This window comes from Adelges cooleyi, unplaced genomic scaffold, assembly GCF_023614345.1.
Source record: "Adelges cooleyi isolate 19-005CV unplaced genomic scaffold, UGA_ACOO_1.1 ACOO_flye_CR_arks_rails_tigmint_CR_PRNA_784, whole genome shotgun sequence".
NCBI lineage: Eukaryota > Metazoa > Arthropoda > Insecta > Hemiptera > Adelgidae > Adelges > Adelges cooleyi.
The window spans coordinates 140,318-157,643 of NW_026096496.1; the positions used below are offsets into that span (position 1 = coordinate 140,318).

The 17,326-nt window shown below is 33.6% G+C and overlaps 1 protein-coding gene across 1 annotated transcript; it reads left to right on the plus strand.

The window, feature by feature from the left end:
* The first annotated feature begins 4,494 nt into the window (after window positions 1-4,494).
* On the plus strand, window positions 4,495-6,441 carry LOC126845385 (cullin-3-like). Its single transcript, XM_050584039.1, has one exon. It carries the CDS (start codon window positions 4,495-4,497, stop codon window positions 6,439-6,441), a length of 1,947 nt encoding a protein of 648 aa, XP_050439996.1.
* The last annotated feature ends 10,885 nt before the right edge of the window (window positions 6,442-17,326 follow it).

Genomic DNA, 17,326 nt, shown 5'->3' on the forward strand with positions numbered 1-17,326 from the left:
CTAAGGTATCCGATGACCGCCCTAAACTGAAAATCTCGTTTAGGCCGGTCGTGGACGTGGAAGGTTCGCAAATAGGAATGGTCGATGCGAGTTCAGTCGGATTCGGCGAAATGTTCTTCAACAGACTCGAAGCCAACGACGGAGTACCCTCGCCGTGCATTCGATAATCGCCAGCCGCGAGATTTTTCGATGACATACACATAACCGTATTACAAAGATATTTTACTACTGAAACATAGAATATATGACATTTATTTGGATATTGAATTTGCTTATAGCAACACTTATACGTATTATAAATTAAAAAAGTACAATATGAGCCAGTCAGAATTTTTGTTTGTTAGGTGTCTGACACACTGCACACACGCTTATCAGTTTCAAATATTGTGAGCCTTAATATTTATGGCTGGCACATCCCAAACTCAAGCGCCGCTGGATGAACAAGGGTGTGTTGCATGCTAAAAATAAAAAATCCAATTTTATACGATGGGCCGGTAGGTACCTTTACCAATCGTACGTTTTTCTCATCACATAGCGTTTAATCGGACCGGTTGTTATGTTAAAAGACAGCACGTACTATTTAATAGTTTTAGGACGTTTTTCTCGTTGGCCGGATTTATTTCCATTTCCCGACATAAGAATGGAAATTCTCATACAAGTGTTTTTTTCCGCGTCACGGTGTTCCCGAATATTTTACCATCGATCAAGGCAGTCAATTCGAATCCACAACATTCAATACTTTTGCTTCAATATTGGGTGAAAAACGAATTCACTAGACGGCTTACCATCCGGTGGTAAACGAATTGGTCGAACGTCTTCAGCGACCATTAAAGGCAGCGATTAAGGCGCACGAGACGGAGCATTGGGTGGTTTCTCCCGTTAATTCTTCTAGGTTTCCAGGCAAGCATTAAACAAGACAGGCGTTACCTCAGCAGAAACGTTTTACGAAACCACACTTCAACTCCCAGACGACTTCTGTACACAAATAAAAAAAGTTACGTCCAGTTCCTACCTCAAACCACTCAAAGAGAAGAATAATAATACATCCGCATTTCATTGCATTGCTTGTATGAACGGCGTGGAACGCATATGTAGAGTTTACATTGTAGACATACCAGGCGCGAGTTTGTGATTGTCCAATTTAGTGGCCGTCATTTTTTGCTTAAGGTTTGGTAGATTGGCCGGGGTTTTTGATGTGGTTGTGTGCAGACATTGAATTTTTGTAAAACAGAGAATTGGTGTTTTCTATTGCAAAGTTTTAAAGAGTATTAAGATGTGCGGGTTTAGCTGTTTGTGACGTATTTAGGTACATTAGTGATAGTTCGCAGGCAGCTTCGATTCTGGTCCAGTTATTTTTTGAGCGGACCCCAGGCTAGTCCGGCGTATGTGAGTACTGGTCTTATGTACAGCTGGTGGATAAGTAGTTTTGATTTGACAGGGACTGGACTGTGTCTGTTCAGCACCGGATACAGCATGTCACAAACCCTAGTTGCTTTTTTGGTTGTTTCACGGACGTGTGTTGTAAACGTTAGGTTTTGGTCAAATGTTACTCCGAGGTATTTGGCCTCCTTGGCCCATGAAACTCGATGACCTTTTATTACAATTTTCCTTAGTTTAGATGTTCTGGTGTTATTGAAGAGTATAGATATTGCCTTCTAAGAGTTTTATACATCCGGAACTCATAGAATGCACTCACGTTTTTCTCTGTTAAGACATAATGATAAAATCACTGGAGCCACTATATGATGGAACCTTGAAGGTTGTAGCAAGGGATGACAACATTTTTAAAATCCAAATTGGCAAAAATATAGTCAGCGTTACACTTGATCGGATTAAGCCATTTTTTGGTCAATCTGTCCATCGAAGAGGAGGGTCTAACCAACAACGGATTCCAGCCGGATCAAGCTTCTGTAGTTGAACAACAGCCAGAGTCTAACGACAAATATGCTCGAGACAACATAAGGACGAGTCTTTCGTTTTCTAAAAGGTTTCTGTCTTTAATTTCACTGAGAAGGGAGTAATGTGGCAGACACACTGCACACATGATGATCAGTTTTTAATATTGTGAGGCAATTGCGGCATGTCAGCAGTCCGGATGGCGAAGCATCATAGGAAAATACAAATTATATATTTTTAATCTACTTCAAAAAAAGAGGAGGTTCTCTATTGGGCGATGGAATTATATTCATCGATTTGTATAAATGTTACGATATGGTTAGCTATAGCCAAGACAGCATATATAATTACTCTAGTATGACACTTTAAAGGTGCGTTTACATTACGCTGAGAACGCAAACGAAGCTACCGAACAAATTTGGTAGAGCTTCGGTCTTACCGAGAAGACTACTCGATTGTGTTCATTCTCTGGCGTTCACCAATCTTCACTTGGGTAAACATATTTTGTGTTCATTCGACTAGGTGTATATTTATCTTATTTTTTTTTTTTTTTTTACCGGCTCCACGATACATTGAGGATCTTTATTGTCAAATATACCTCCTCCCATTTCTCTCTATCCTGCGCTATGACTTGCCAATCCGTCCCAACTTCTTGGGCTACCGCATTCCATATCTCATTTATGCTGTCTATCCATCTTCTTCGTGGTCTTTCCTTTGATCTCCTCCCTGCTAACGTCCAAGTCATAATTTCTTTTATTAGGCACCCAGACTGCTCGCCACGCATGTCCGGCCCATTGCATTCTCATACTTTTAATAAATTGTACAATATTTTCCTTTATGTATAAGTTTTCCAGCTGTGCATTCGATCTTAATTTCCATTGATGTGTTTCGGTATTAAATACTGTATTATTCTTAAGATTTTCCTTTCAAAACTTCTTAGTTTTTCTTCATTACCTTTAGTTGTGGAGCACGTGGCATATGCATAAGTCAGTACTGGTCTTAAGTAGCTTACGTCAAGTTGTTCTTTGACATTTTTTATTTAAAGAGGGTCTCCATTGCGAATTAACATCGATTTGCTGCATTTAGCCTCACATTTATTTCTTCGTGCATAATAATTTTGTTGTTTAGAGTTACTCCAAGGTACTTAAATTCTTTAACTTGTTCTAATTCATTATTTCCTTCTGTTGTTGGAGCTATCTTCTGATCCTCTTGTTACTACCATGTATTTTATCTTTTCTGCATTTACTACAAGACCCATATTTTTACTTATTAACTAAGCATTTATTAATATTCTAGAGGAAATAATAATATAAATGCATATGTTTTTGATAACCTAAAACATGCAGGCTGTGGTTATTAATACAATACTGATACTTAATAGTTTTTATCTTATTTATTATTATAATTAATTGTGTAGTCGAGTGTAGACGATTTATTAATAGCATGCACAAGTTTCGTGGTTATGAATTTATTACTAGGCAAGAGAATATTAATTTGTTGACTAAAACAAGTATCTTGTAAACTCGAAAATATTATCTGAACGCACGGCAGTGCGCAGACTATGTTCCGACAATACCAGTGTATCTAACACGAACGGTTTTTCTTACTCTCATATCTTTGATTCCTCTTAAGATGGGCTTTTGAAATTTGAAACATAGATTATGGATCTTGGGAACTGTTAAAAATCGGGCCAAAGTTTGAATTTTTGTTACTGAATCACTGATCATGAAAATTAAAAGTCAATTCCCGTATAGGTAGAAACGTGAAATTTGGCAGAAACTACCTTATAAGTTATATTGTAAGTAAAGGGAAAAATCTGAAAATTGCTAGATAATATCGCGCAAAAAAATTTAGCCCAAACTCGTAAAAAGAAATATGCTACCGTGTTAATTAAACATTATAAGTGATAACATCTTCCATGACTGCAAATAAGCAGATTGGAAATATTCGTCATCTTTAATGCCTGTTTATTTAGTCATGATATTACCTACGCTACATCTCTACAATATTAACTACGTTTATTTGTTTATTTTTTTTTTAAATTCTATTATACTTTTTTTTGTTGTAGAATCAAAATTTAAATGTCTTGTATCAATGAAATGTTGAAAGAAAAATGTTAACTACAGACTTCTGTAAAAAACAAGGCTGTAAGTTTTATTTAAAATCATTATCAAACGGCTTTTAAAAAAGTAGTTTGTAGTTTACGTACTATACAATGCTTTAACTATTTAAATAGTAAACTTAAGTATTACTTAATTTTACATTTGACCCTATATATACATTATATAGACGAAGTTCTTAGCTATAAAAGTATGTTTAAATTGTTTGCGTCCTCACGCATCTCTAACGTATACAATCATACACATATGTATTTCCAATAAGGAATTTTTATTTTTTGGAAAGGTATAACCTGTGTAGTATATAACAAGAATATTATATGTATTAAAAAAAAATTTACATTCAAATTTAAAAAAATTGTGTACCTAATATAGGGAAAATATGATATCGCTATTAAATTTAAGTGTAGACGTAGTTAGTGTAAAATATATATGTTGATTACAATTTCTTTTCAATTTTTACTATTTTTTTTAGAGTATAATGATAAACACGTCTACAGTTTTGCGAGAAAAATTACGGTTGCCTGACTACTCCAATGATGACGAGAACATTGAAATGATCCAACTGACTCTATGTGTCAGTACTATTTTGTCCAACAACTACTCAGAGATTGATTTTGAAACTATGCATAGGAAAGTTTATAAATGTGTTTTGGTTCGTCAAACGGACAAACTTTACGACCGTTTACGATTGTGCGTGACAAGTCACTTGAACGTTAATGTCAAGTATAAATTAGAGAGCGTCAAAGGCCAAGCGTATTTGGAAATGGTCTGTAACGTTTGGAGTGACTTCATTGGAGCAGTTTCCAAAATAGGTGACGTGTTTTGGTACCTGGACGTGATTATGCTGCGCCGAAACAAAGGCGTAGACCGCGTAGTTGACATGGCTGTAAAACTGTTTAGAAATTTTTTGTTGCGCAACGAAAGTCTCCGTAGTCAGCTAATAGAGGAAATATTTAGTTCAATCGAATCCGAAAGGTATGGCGTAGCCAGTCAAGTAGCCAGAAAATGTGGCCAAATACTTTTGGAGATAAACAAAGACAATCGTTTGCTCTATAATGTCTATTTCGAAGACAATTACTTAGCCGAAGTGGAACACCACTGTCAAAAAATAAAATGTCCTCCCAGTGTGACGCATTACGTACAAATGGTGGAAGCGGCCATTGAGTTGGAGACCGACCGAGCTCTGGCGTTCGGTGACAATATCACTTATACCCGAGTAGTTCAATTGATGGTTGCTGAGCTGATTGGCAAACGCGTTCAGTTCATTATAGAGTCTCCTGCTGGCATGTGGCAAATGATGAAAGACGGTAATGTCCATCAATTGACTAAGGTTCACCGACTTTTGGTTCGGATCGAATCATATCCTGCTATAGTTGTCGACGCAATAAACCGATATACAATTTTGAACTACTGTAATAAGGCGACTAGCCAGAATTTTTTTAATAATATATTAGAGTTCAGGGATACCATGAGTAAATATTTAGAAACAGCATTTGACAACGAGCCCATCATTGAACAGGCTATCAATTTGAACTTTGAGAAACTTTTGCGGCTAAACACCCGAACTCCACAGGAGTTGTCGCTGTACGTGCAACAATTAATGTCTAGCGTGGAGGATTGTGCGGTTTTGTTGAAACAAGCTATCACCGTATTCAGGTACATGGAGAAAAAAGACAAATTCGAAACTCATTACAGACAGCATTTGGCCAAACGTTTACTTCTGAATAGAATAGTGAATGAACGCCGCGAGAAAAAGTTTATCTACGAGCTTAGCTCCGAGTGTGGGATTCATTACACACATAAGCTTCAGTGTCTGTTTAAAGACATGGAAACTTCTGTCGAATTGGCGACACACTTTAGTCGAAAAAACGCTTACAAAGTTAATGCCATTGAATTTAATGTTCGTGTGTTAACGTGGGGCATATGGCCTCTATCCGCCAACGGACTTGAATGTTGCTTGCCTCGGCCGATCCGCACTCTCTTCAAGAACTTCCAAACATTTTATTTATCTCTCCACGGAGGCGGACGGAAGCTCACGTTAATACCTCAACTTGGATCAGTCGAAGTGATAGCTACTCTAGGAGGAACTGAGTATACCATGGTTATGTCCACATTTCATGTAACGGTTTTGTATTTATTTAACACATTTTCAAAACTGACTTACGATACTATTCAAACTATGACCATGATACCGGAACCAGATTTTCGTCGAGTTATCGTCTCCCTTATGGCCGCAAAAAATCGGATACTCGTTAAAGAGCCCCGAACAAAGACCCTGGAAAGTGATCATGTATTTCGACTAAACTCTAACTACAAGTCCACATTAACCGTGATTAAATTGTACGCCAGTAGTGGATCAACTGTAGCCAAAACGGAAATGCGAGTTGGTGACAAACTCAAGTGCGAGACGGCGTACAAAAGATAACGGACGACACTTATATCGTCAAAAATTATTCTATTAACAATGACCTCGTGCAACTTACACAAGTCCAATGTGACCGAACAATTGTCTATCCTTCGTCGGCCTGCTAGAGAAACTGTGTGCGTAGCTATTGACCATTAAATATTTACAAAATGTTTTAACTTTAACGAAAATAAACTTGTGACAATCACATTGTGAGAAAAACGTATTTATTGATATATCTATATATTTTATGTATCAGCGGGCAGAACCCTATACAGATTTTTAGAAAATAATAATTTGAACACAATAAACGAAAAGGCTACGATCAAAGTGTCCCCTAAATTAATATATTCTTAACATTACCTTAATCTACTGTGACCCAGAATCAGCAACAAGTTTGATCCAATGTATATCCAAGGGTCATTTAATAATTCCATCAAATCATTTAATGTTGCAACATTCACAATTTATATTTTAATTCTGACATTTTTTAAACGTGTATTTAAGGTAAAATTTAAGTTTTTCATAAAAACCGTCGAGAGAATCTAGTTAAATTCTACCAGTACCAACATTTTTTTCCTATGACCATTTTGCTTTGACAAAAACACGTTTTTTACGACTATTATTAAAAGGGTATAACGTCCTCTTAAAAAACCAAACAATAAGATAATTCTATAGAGGCAGTTAGAATGTTTGTTTATAATAAAATGACCAATACCACGGCCGATAATCGTTTGCTAAATACTCGAGGTAGGTAGTAAATCATAACAAATAATATTTTTGGGTTATCCAATGTTTTGTACACTTGATGATTATTAGTTTGTTCGTGAATCCCGACTAATAACTGTACCTTCACTCGTATCGTTATTCGCGTGTATATTAAAATGGATAATAAAAAAAGTGATGTTTGGTGTCATTTTCATTTAATTAACGGTGAAAAGGCTAAGTGTTTGTACTGTTCTAATGAATTTTCTTACAAAGTGGGCTCAACTGCTAATTTAAGTAAACATCTCAAAAGAAAGCATATTATACAGTATGAGGTAAGAAAAAAACGGTGTACCGAAAATGTGGATGAACCCGATGTAACTGAAGTATCTGAAATTTCAAAACAACCCGAAACCCACTTACAAGTAGGACCTTCTTCTGTTGCGAAAACTATGCACTCTTTGGAAACAACTCAGACCCGTATAGAAAATGTTATTTCAAAGCCCCTTTCTCTTTCTAAATCCCAAAAGCTTGATGAACAAATAGGAATTATGGTTGCCAAGGAATTTCAACCTTTTAGCCTAGTTGAGAATAAAGAGTTTAAACGCTTTGTCCACATGTTGAATCCAGGATATTCAGTGCCCTCGAGAAAAACCATTTCTAAATCCATCAAACCGCAGTTATATCAGAAAACTGAAGAAATTGTAAAACAAATTTAAATCAATCAAAATGTATTGTTTTTACCACAGATGGGTGGACGTCGTTAAATAATGATAGTTTTGTTGCTGTAACGGTTCATTTTATAAATTATGTAGACTGTGTGCTAAAATCGCATTTATTGGGGTGCTATCATTTTGAAAAAACTCATAAGGCGTTACACTTATCAGTTTTTATGAATAAGTGTTTTTTAGAATGGGGCATTTCAAATAAAATTAAAGTGGGTGTAAGTGACAATGTCGCCAATATCACAGCAGCTATAAATACATAATTAAATAAAAGATAATAATAATTATTGAACGATTAAAAAAATTAAAACATCTTATGTCATTTTATTTAATTAAGTATTATTATTCCTAAATTACAATTTAATTAATAATAGATATTATACCAACAAATAAAAAAATTAAATTAAATTCTTCATTTACCGTAAAAAGGGATGAATAGAAACGATGGTGTGAATAGAAACAAAATCTGAAAAGTTATTACCTCGATGTCCCCACAGTTGAGTTTTCAAGTTATCAATCTAAAACCTTCATTAAATCGAACTCACATAAGTACGAAATTCGAGTAATACTAAACGTTGCATTTATTTTTACATCCATACGGATAAACATTGACAAGCACTCGTGATAATTTTCATATCATATTATTATTAAAATCTAAGTTACTCGTTATGATGTTGTTTTGTTAAAGTTTTTTGTTTTCTTACATTTAAAGTATTTAAAATATTATTAAGTTTAATTAATCGTAAGTATTATTTACTGTTATAACTTAAATATTTTAATAGGTCAATTTTAATGACCTAAGCCATTTTAGGGGTGAAAAGAAACAGAAACAATGGGAGTAAAAATGCAGTAAAAATATGAACTTTTTGTACTACATTGGCCAAATTATAAAGAAAATAGATAAAGCCACTTTTGAAGGCACTTTTTTAAGATCAAAAACAACCAGGGATCATAAAGGCATGGTGTATGGTTTTCCAGAAGTCAGAGATGTTTGTGTGTTCAAAACTTCCCAAGTTGTAGGGAAACTTGAAAAACCTGTTCCTTACGGAAGAGGACTGTTCAAGTTCAACTATGATTGCAAATCAAATTCCTAATCTATTTGTATAACCTAAGTCATAAATTTAGTTGAAATCATAGTTGAACTTGAACGTTTGAACTGTGATTAAAAATACATTTTTTGTTCTATTTGTATTACCACGTCCAAAACTGGGAAAGAAACCCTTAAGACTGACAAAATTAAATTTAAAAACTGTATTTTAAATGTTTTAAGTTTGCCTCAATTGTTATGTTTATTAATTTGTTTATATACCAGTGTAAAATGTGTTTATTTAGTTTAGTTTACCTATTACCAAGAAGGTTTATATAACATATATTTGGTGTAAAATTAAATAAAACATTTTATTACATTGACAACTTTGTCTTTTTTTTTTTAAAAAAAATATCAAAAATTGTTTCTATTCATCATTCCGTTTGTAAAATAGAAAAATATATAAGAAAACCACGAATGTTTCTATTGACACCATCTTGCGGGTGAATAGAAACGGCACATTAAAAATATATAAAATATATATTTAGATATATGAAAAAATGTTGATAAAACATACTTAAAATACTCGCAGAGGCCAGTATTTTGACGTATTGATGAACTATGTATCTCAAATAGAACAGTTTTAATTACACTTCAAAGTTCAAAAGTGTTGCTATTCACCCCATTTTACGGTACTATAAGTAGGTGCATATTTCTTTATTTATACTTTACCTGTATTTGAATTATTTGGCCATAACTTATAAATGGATATAATGTAATCGAACATACTCAAAATCAGTAAAAATAGTCATTATTTTAATTAAACGAATAAACGATTTTAATTTCGAGATCCTCTCGATTATGAAAATGTCTTGATTACTAATAATTCGATTATGTTCATCACTAATTATTAGGTAGTTAGTTGTTATAAAGTAGTTATTTGGAAAACTATTTTAGTACGTAGTAATATACTGAATTAATATTTAGTTTGTAAATTGAGGAAATGGGAAATGTTACATTTACATTATAAATACCCTTCAGATATTCTTAATAAAATATAGTTACAAATCAATTATTCAATTATAAAAGGCCGTATTGCCGTTGGCTGGCACATACATCTTGACCAGTACCTAGCTACTTGATTATTGCTTATTGAACAAGTTTTATTTTTTACATGTTTAAAAATATAACGGCGTTGTTTAAATGATAAAAATATTTTTATGCAACCGTTTTTTGTTAAAAAAAAATCCAACATCAAAGTATCAATTACCGCAAATTGTAATTGACTCGCCAATCACACAGACCAAGAAATTCAAGGCGAATTACCAAATATCGAATATTTTATTCTAGTCGTGTTTACCAGGTAGGTAATATAGGTTCATAATAAGCAATTTGCACCATAACGGCCCGTCAATCGGCGCTTTATAATATACCAATTGACGCACAACAATAATTGTGTTCAATTACAATAGTAACAAGTAATATACTCGCTACGGACTTGGTCCGTGATCGACAGCTTATTAATTAATATCGACAAGTCGAATTACCAAACATCGGAATATTTTTTTTTTTTTTTAGTCGAGTGTACAAGCAGGTTATGCACATTATAGGATTCATAATGTACAACAATAAGCACAAATTGGATCATAACAGTCAGTTAATCGGCGCTTTCCATTGAACCATTAGCCGCACGACAATATTTGTGTACGACGGCGATTAGTAATAAACCGAAGGCTCCACAGTAAGTAAACAAGACATTATCGAAAGGCGCTGCCGCCATCGAACCGATGCACACACTACATTATTATCGCTGTCGACATAAAAATATTTATCCTGTGTAACAACGGCAATGTAATGTTGCTACTATTAACAATAATCTACACTACACGTGTTCGATTAAACCCGAACAAACGGTAAACAGCCAAACCGAAAAAACCGATTGGGCGAGGAGGAACAAACGACAAAGCAAAAATATTGATTTAGCGTCAAAAATTAAATGACTCGTCTCGATAATCGACCCGTCTTAATGGCAGCTCTGTACAGATAAAGAAAAGAGACGGTACGCAGTAGGTTGAAATATGCCACGGAGTTGTGATAAAGAACGACGGACCGCACCGTTACCGCAACGCTCGAATTCGGTTACCGTGCGGTTACCCACATCGGACGAATAGCGCGCGCAATTTGAACAGCTGTCAAAAAAAAAAAGTATTATAGTGTTATCAACTGTAATATAATATCGAGTAAGTTTACGCCGTTAACAATGTTAAACTTCATTGATAATTAAGTCCAACTGATTTTTAGTGAACACTAATGATAGCATTTTTTTGGCCTGAATTTCAATCGATCGTGTTTTGTTCAGAGAAAGAGACTTTTAATTTGCTTTTCTGTACTCTTTTTCTGTTTTTTTTTTTTTTAATTGTAATTTTTAAGCATTCAAATTTTTCTGCAAATCTTTTATTTCAAATATGAGATTTTCGTTTATATTTTTTGACGTACATCGGCTTCTCTAAACAATAACAATTTTTTTTCTTGTATAATAAATTGTGTTTTTACTTTTTCGTATTTATAATACAAATATTTATGTTCGATGGACTGAGTTGGCTCGTCTTCAAGTCCAGTTGTTGTGATTTTTGAGGTTGACTGTACTTCGAAACTGACAGTCAAAGATAAACCCTCATTATGAGCTTATAACAAAAAAAAAAAAATTATATTATATGTATTAATAACAATTATTGTGTTCTTATAAAGAAGATTTTTCTATTGTTATTTGTGAACAGGGTTTTGAGTATGAAATATTTAAGGGGGAAAAAAAAGTTAATAGTAAAATATACTAAAAGACAATATTTGTAGATTATAATATATACCAAAGAATTTAGAATAAACAAATTTTAAAATATAAGACATTTTAATTACAATTAAATGTAACGTATTTTTAATAAAATAATTAATTCTATAAATGGAAAATATCACTAAAAACACTATTATTTTTTTTTTAATCAATAAAAATTCCAACCTAATAAACGCTAAGAATGATATTCAATGTGTAGTTTTAGTAAGGACATTGTCCCATCAGCAGTTGACTATCGACCATTGCCATTTAATTGTTCTTGTCAATTCGCCGGCCACAAATCGGTCAATAGACCTGAGGTTTTAACAAATCTCATGAGCTACAAACCAGCCGACCATAACGTCAGAAAATCTGGCCAAGGGTCTGCGCGGCTGCATATGAGAAGTGCCTCATAGCAGGTTTATTTTTTATTTTCAATAATTTATTTATTAACACTGCAATAGCCGCGCCTAATCTAATAGATACACGGCTTATTGTTTTCACAATAACACTTTCCCGCGCACTGTTATCAATTTGCCCCTTTGTCTATCCCTTTAAGCCGAGTTCACACGGAGTCGTAGACTGGGCGAGAATACTACTATAGGTCGTATTGGTCGTAATCACTACTCGGTGTGAACTGGCAGTCGTGGTAGTGGGAGTCGTCAACGACCAAAAATAGATCGTTCGTGATTACTCCGGCATGTTGGAGTGAGCACGACCGGTTTAGTCGTGAAACATCTACCAAGTGTGAAGTTTCTTGCGTATATACACGTATTTGTTTCGTTTTTTGTACGAGTGAAATAATAAAATGTATTAACTTAATATTTATTAATTAAATAATTAGTACATTTTATTTTTATATAATAATAATTACATTTCCTACGTCAGCGTAATGTCAGTGTACAAAATGAATACAAAAGAAACAATTCAATTTGTTGAATTGTATCGCGATGCGGAATGTTTGTGGAAAATAAATTCTGAACTGTACAAAGACAGAGATGCAGGAGATGGAGCCTTAAAAAAAATATGCGATGAAATGGGTATCGATGGTTTTGGTATTCGTGAAGTAGCCCGAAAGATTAAAAATATTAGATCAGCTTATTATCAAGAATTAAAAAAAATAAATAATTCTAAAAAATCAGGAGCATCTGCAATTGATATTTATCAGCCTAAGGTACCGTGGTTTACGATTGTACATTCATTTCTGAAACAAAATCCAGAAATGAATGAAACCGTATCTAATCTTTGTAGTTCACCAGTTCAATGCGACAATACATCAAAGCAATTAGAAGACAAAGACAGTTATGTTTTAAATAACCAAATCGAAGTAAATTTGTCAAACGAAAAAGAGTCTGGTCAAAGATTCAAACTTCCATCAATATCAAGTCAGACAGCTCAATCGAAAAAGAGGCGGCTTCAGAATCAATGTGCTCCACCATCATACATCGGAAAAGCCATTAATAAGTTGATAGCATTCAAAAAAATGTATCTTTAGAAACAGAATTTGACATTTGGTGCCAAAGTTTGGCCAAACAGCTTAACAACATGGAGACTTTGAGAGCACTTAAACTCCAAATGCAAATACAGAACTTGGTGTCTAATGAAAGAATCAAATATGAAATGCAAAGGAACCATGATTTATCGGGAAACCATTGTAAAGCTAGTACTTCTGCGTACCAACAGCCAACAATATCAAGCGAAAATTACTCAACACCACATTTAACTGAACTGCAACCAAGCACGAGTAAAAATTCAAAAATAGATCAACCTAGTCACGAAGAGGATAGTTGGGATCAGGGTTACGTAACGTAACGAAATATAACGTTATAAACTCAATTATTTCGTTCACCAAAATAAAGTTCACAAAACATAACATAATATTAGGATATGTTCGGTGAACGTTATAATGAATAACGTTTTATATTTTTTTTGTCCGAAAACGTTATAACGAAGAACATTATAACTTTTTTTACTCCGAGAACGTTATACCGAAAAACGTTTTAAATGTATTTGTTCCGAGAACGTTATAACGAATAACGTTTTACATTTTTTTGCTCCGAGAACGTTATAACGAATAACGTTTTACATTTTTTTGCTCCGAGAACGTTATAACAAAAAACGTTATGACTTTTTTTACCCCGAGAACGTTATACCGAAAAACGTTTTAAATTGTTTTGGTCCGAGAACGTTATAACAAAAACCGTTATAACTTTTTTTACCCCAAGAACGTTATACTGAATTTTGCTATACAAATATAAGTTATTCGGTCAAATGTTCCCAGGGTGTATAACTATATAACAATATTTATAATGACGTTCTTGGAACAAATACATGACGTATAGGTAAAGATATAAATTTTCAATTTATATTTCATAACGTTCTCGGACCAAAACAATTTAAAACGTTTTTCGGTATAACGTTCTCGGGGTAAAAAAAGTTATAACGTTTTTTGTTATAACGTTCTCGGACCAAATAAAATTAGAACGTTATTCGGTATAACGTTCTCGGGGTAAAAAAAGTTATAACGTTATTCTTAGTTAACGTTCATGAACATAATTTTGAACTGAACGAATAAATAACGGTTAACGGAACCCTGGTTGGGACTCTTATTAATCTTATTTGTCATCGGTATATTCTCACTCTTCAGATTCTCTCTAAAAAGTATTTATGTATTTTTCACTTAAGTTTGTTTTTTTATTTTTATTTATGTAACGAAGTTATTATGAGTTGAATTAAGTTGTGATTTTAAGTTTGTTTTTTTTGTTTTTATTTATGTAACGAGGTTGTTATGAGTTGAAGTGAAATAAAATGAAGTTAAAAAATTAAATAACAGATAAACAATTTATTTTAATTTTCTTTACATAATTATTTTATTTAAATGGTTTTACTTGTGGTATTCATATATATAACCACTAACGAATTACTTCATTTTGCCATGGTACTGCTCCAATTCCGTTGAAATAATTACCGTAATCATTTCTAAGTTCTCTTGCACTGCGATCAGGAAACCTTGGAGGTAGTGGCTGCAACTGGATAAGTCCATAACTTTTAGACTGTTCTCTCCACGAACCAGATGTAAAAGAATAGTGTTCCAAGTCTTCTTTATCAATAAGTCCAAGAGAAAAATAATTCGAATCAGATCTTGTCTGCAGCCAATTCTGTAAGGCGCACGCGGTTTTTACAATTTTTACTGCAGTTGGTTACAAAAGTAGCTATGGGTTTCTCAAATATACGAAATCGTGAAACCAAAATACCAAAAGCGTCCTTCTCGCCCTTGACAGCCTGTAGTTGAATATTTTACAATCAGTATTCAATTCTCTTCTGGGGTATGGTCTCATCAAATAGGATTTTAATGGGAACGCTTCGTCTCCCACAAACACAAAGTTTTCTGGAATATGCAGTTCATTTTGTTCAATCATATGTTTTAAAGAACAATGATCAAAAACACCACCATCAGAATGTCGTCCTTGAGCTCCAATATCAATGTAACGGAAGCAATAATTAGCATCATCTACAGCCATAAGTATTATACTGAATGAATTTTTATAATTATAATACTCACTTCCACTAAACATTGGAGCACGAATAGCCACATGCTTGCCGTCAATTGCTCCAATGCATCCTGGGAAATTCCACTTTTTATTAAAACCTTTTTCAATTCTTCCCACTCTTTTTTAGAGTTTGGCACCTAAAAAACAAAATTTATTTTTAAAAAAGGATTGTTTGCTAACGTATAGGTAATCGTTTAATTTTTTTACACTATTAATGTTTTCAATGAACTTACCTTTAAAAAGTCCAATGAAGCACTGTAAATCGCGTCTAATACCTCAGGAATAAATGTACTTTAGTGTTTTTTGGTATTCTAAATAAATATTGTAAACTGGAAAATGAATCACCAGTCGCTAAGAATCTTAAGGTGACATTAAGTTTAGATTCAGCTGGAATCGCCAATCTCATATTAGTGTCTTCTTTTTGAATCGCTACTTTTATTTTACTGAGCAAATATAAATGTAGACTTGGATCTATTCTAAAAAAGTTTCTATAGCCACCTTGATCTTCTAAAGATAGTTCTCGACATATATTATTGGTAGCACCAAGAGTATTCCGTTTTTTTATCCAATCACGGACCCACACACGTTTCTTTTTTTTAACATTTTTCAAACGTTGTAATTCATTAATTAAAAGTTCACACACAATTTTACACTTTCCCGTTTAGCCATGATGAAACACAGAAAAAAAACAAACACAAATAAATAAAAAAACGTATCATGAACAACTAGATAGTAGCGGTGGTTCGTTTCTGGTCGCGACGTCTTTCAGACACTGCTCCGTGTGAACTGAGGTCGTATATTATCGGTCGTGCAAATCAAGCAGTCGTGAGACATGCGCAGTCATCCGGTGACCTTGACCGCGTCACATATGAGCACCATTGTATCTCTCAGATACCACACGATCATATTATTAAGTAAGTAAACGTTTTCTTTTTTTTGATTATTATGCATTTTTTAAGTCGTTTGTATTTAGTAATGTCTTCCGATTGTATTTATTTTACAGTTACAATGTGACTATTTTTGTATACACCTAATTTGTTTTTTGTTTTTCGGCTTTTTATAAATATATTTATGACTAAGAATATTCTGTCATTTTATAGTTCAAAATGGAAACATATAATGTCAGTAATGAAATTGATATTGAAAAAATCCAGAAAATTCTTTTTGATGGCTGTGACCTGAGTGATATAGATGAGTCTATTTTCCCGGCTTCTGCTCCAGGTCCGTGGAATATGGTTAGCGAAGTACCAGATGAAGACTGTGACACAGACGTGGAGGAAATAATAGAAAGTCGCGAGGGAAACTCAGACACAGAGCAAAATGACACGGATTTATCATCTAACGGAGAAGAAGAAGTCGAATGTATCTCCGTGAGCTGGGAAAAGAACTAATAAGAGACCAGTTGATCAAGCATTCGCTGCTTCCCCACTTGCCTCGGAGCATTTCATGCCGGCTTCAAGGACTTCTTCCCCAGAATAAAGAACTAAGAAGCACTACTTCAAGTAGTACTAAAACTCGAAAACGTTGCGACATTTGTTTGATGAAGAAAATTCCAAGACTCACTCAGTATACTTGTAAAGATTGTGGTAAATACTTATGTCTCCAGCACATTGGATCTTGTTGTCCCGATGGATGTGCCGTGGACGAAGTAATGGAAATCGAGTAATATTCGTTTTTAAACTTTTGATATTTTTTTCCTAAACATTTTTATTATTTTGATATTAAATTTGATATTTCTACTTAAAAAGGAAGTTGTTAGTTTACAATGATGTTATGTTTTGTTAATTATATTTGTATAATCTATGTTATAATATACAAACAGGTTATGAAAAATATGTCGTTAATAATTACAATATTATTTGATTATAAATACCTAAATGTATAAAAATATGTTCAACTGTTAATAGTACACAATCCATATAAGTTCTATTTTAGTTTAGAGTACTTATCCAGTCCAATACTTGAAGTAAATTACAGGTAATTATTAAAAGTTAATCGTGTATCTCACAGATACCGCGCGACAACCGGTGTTACACTAAATGGCGCGACTATTACAGTGTTAATTCAGTTA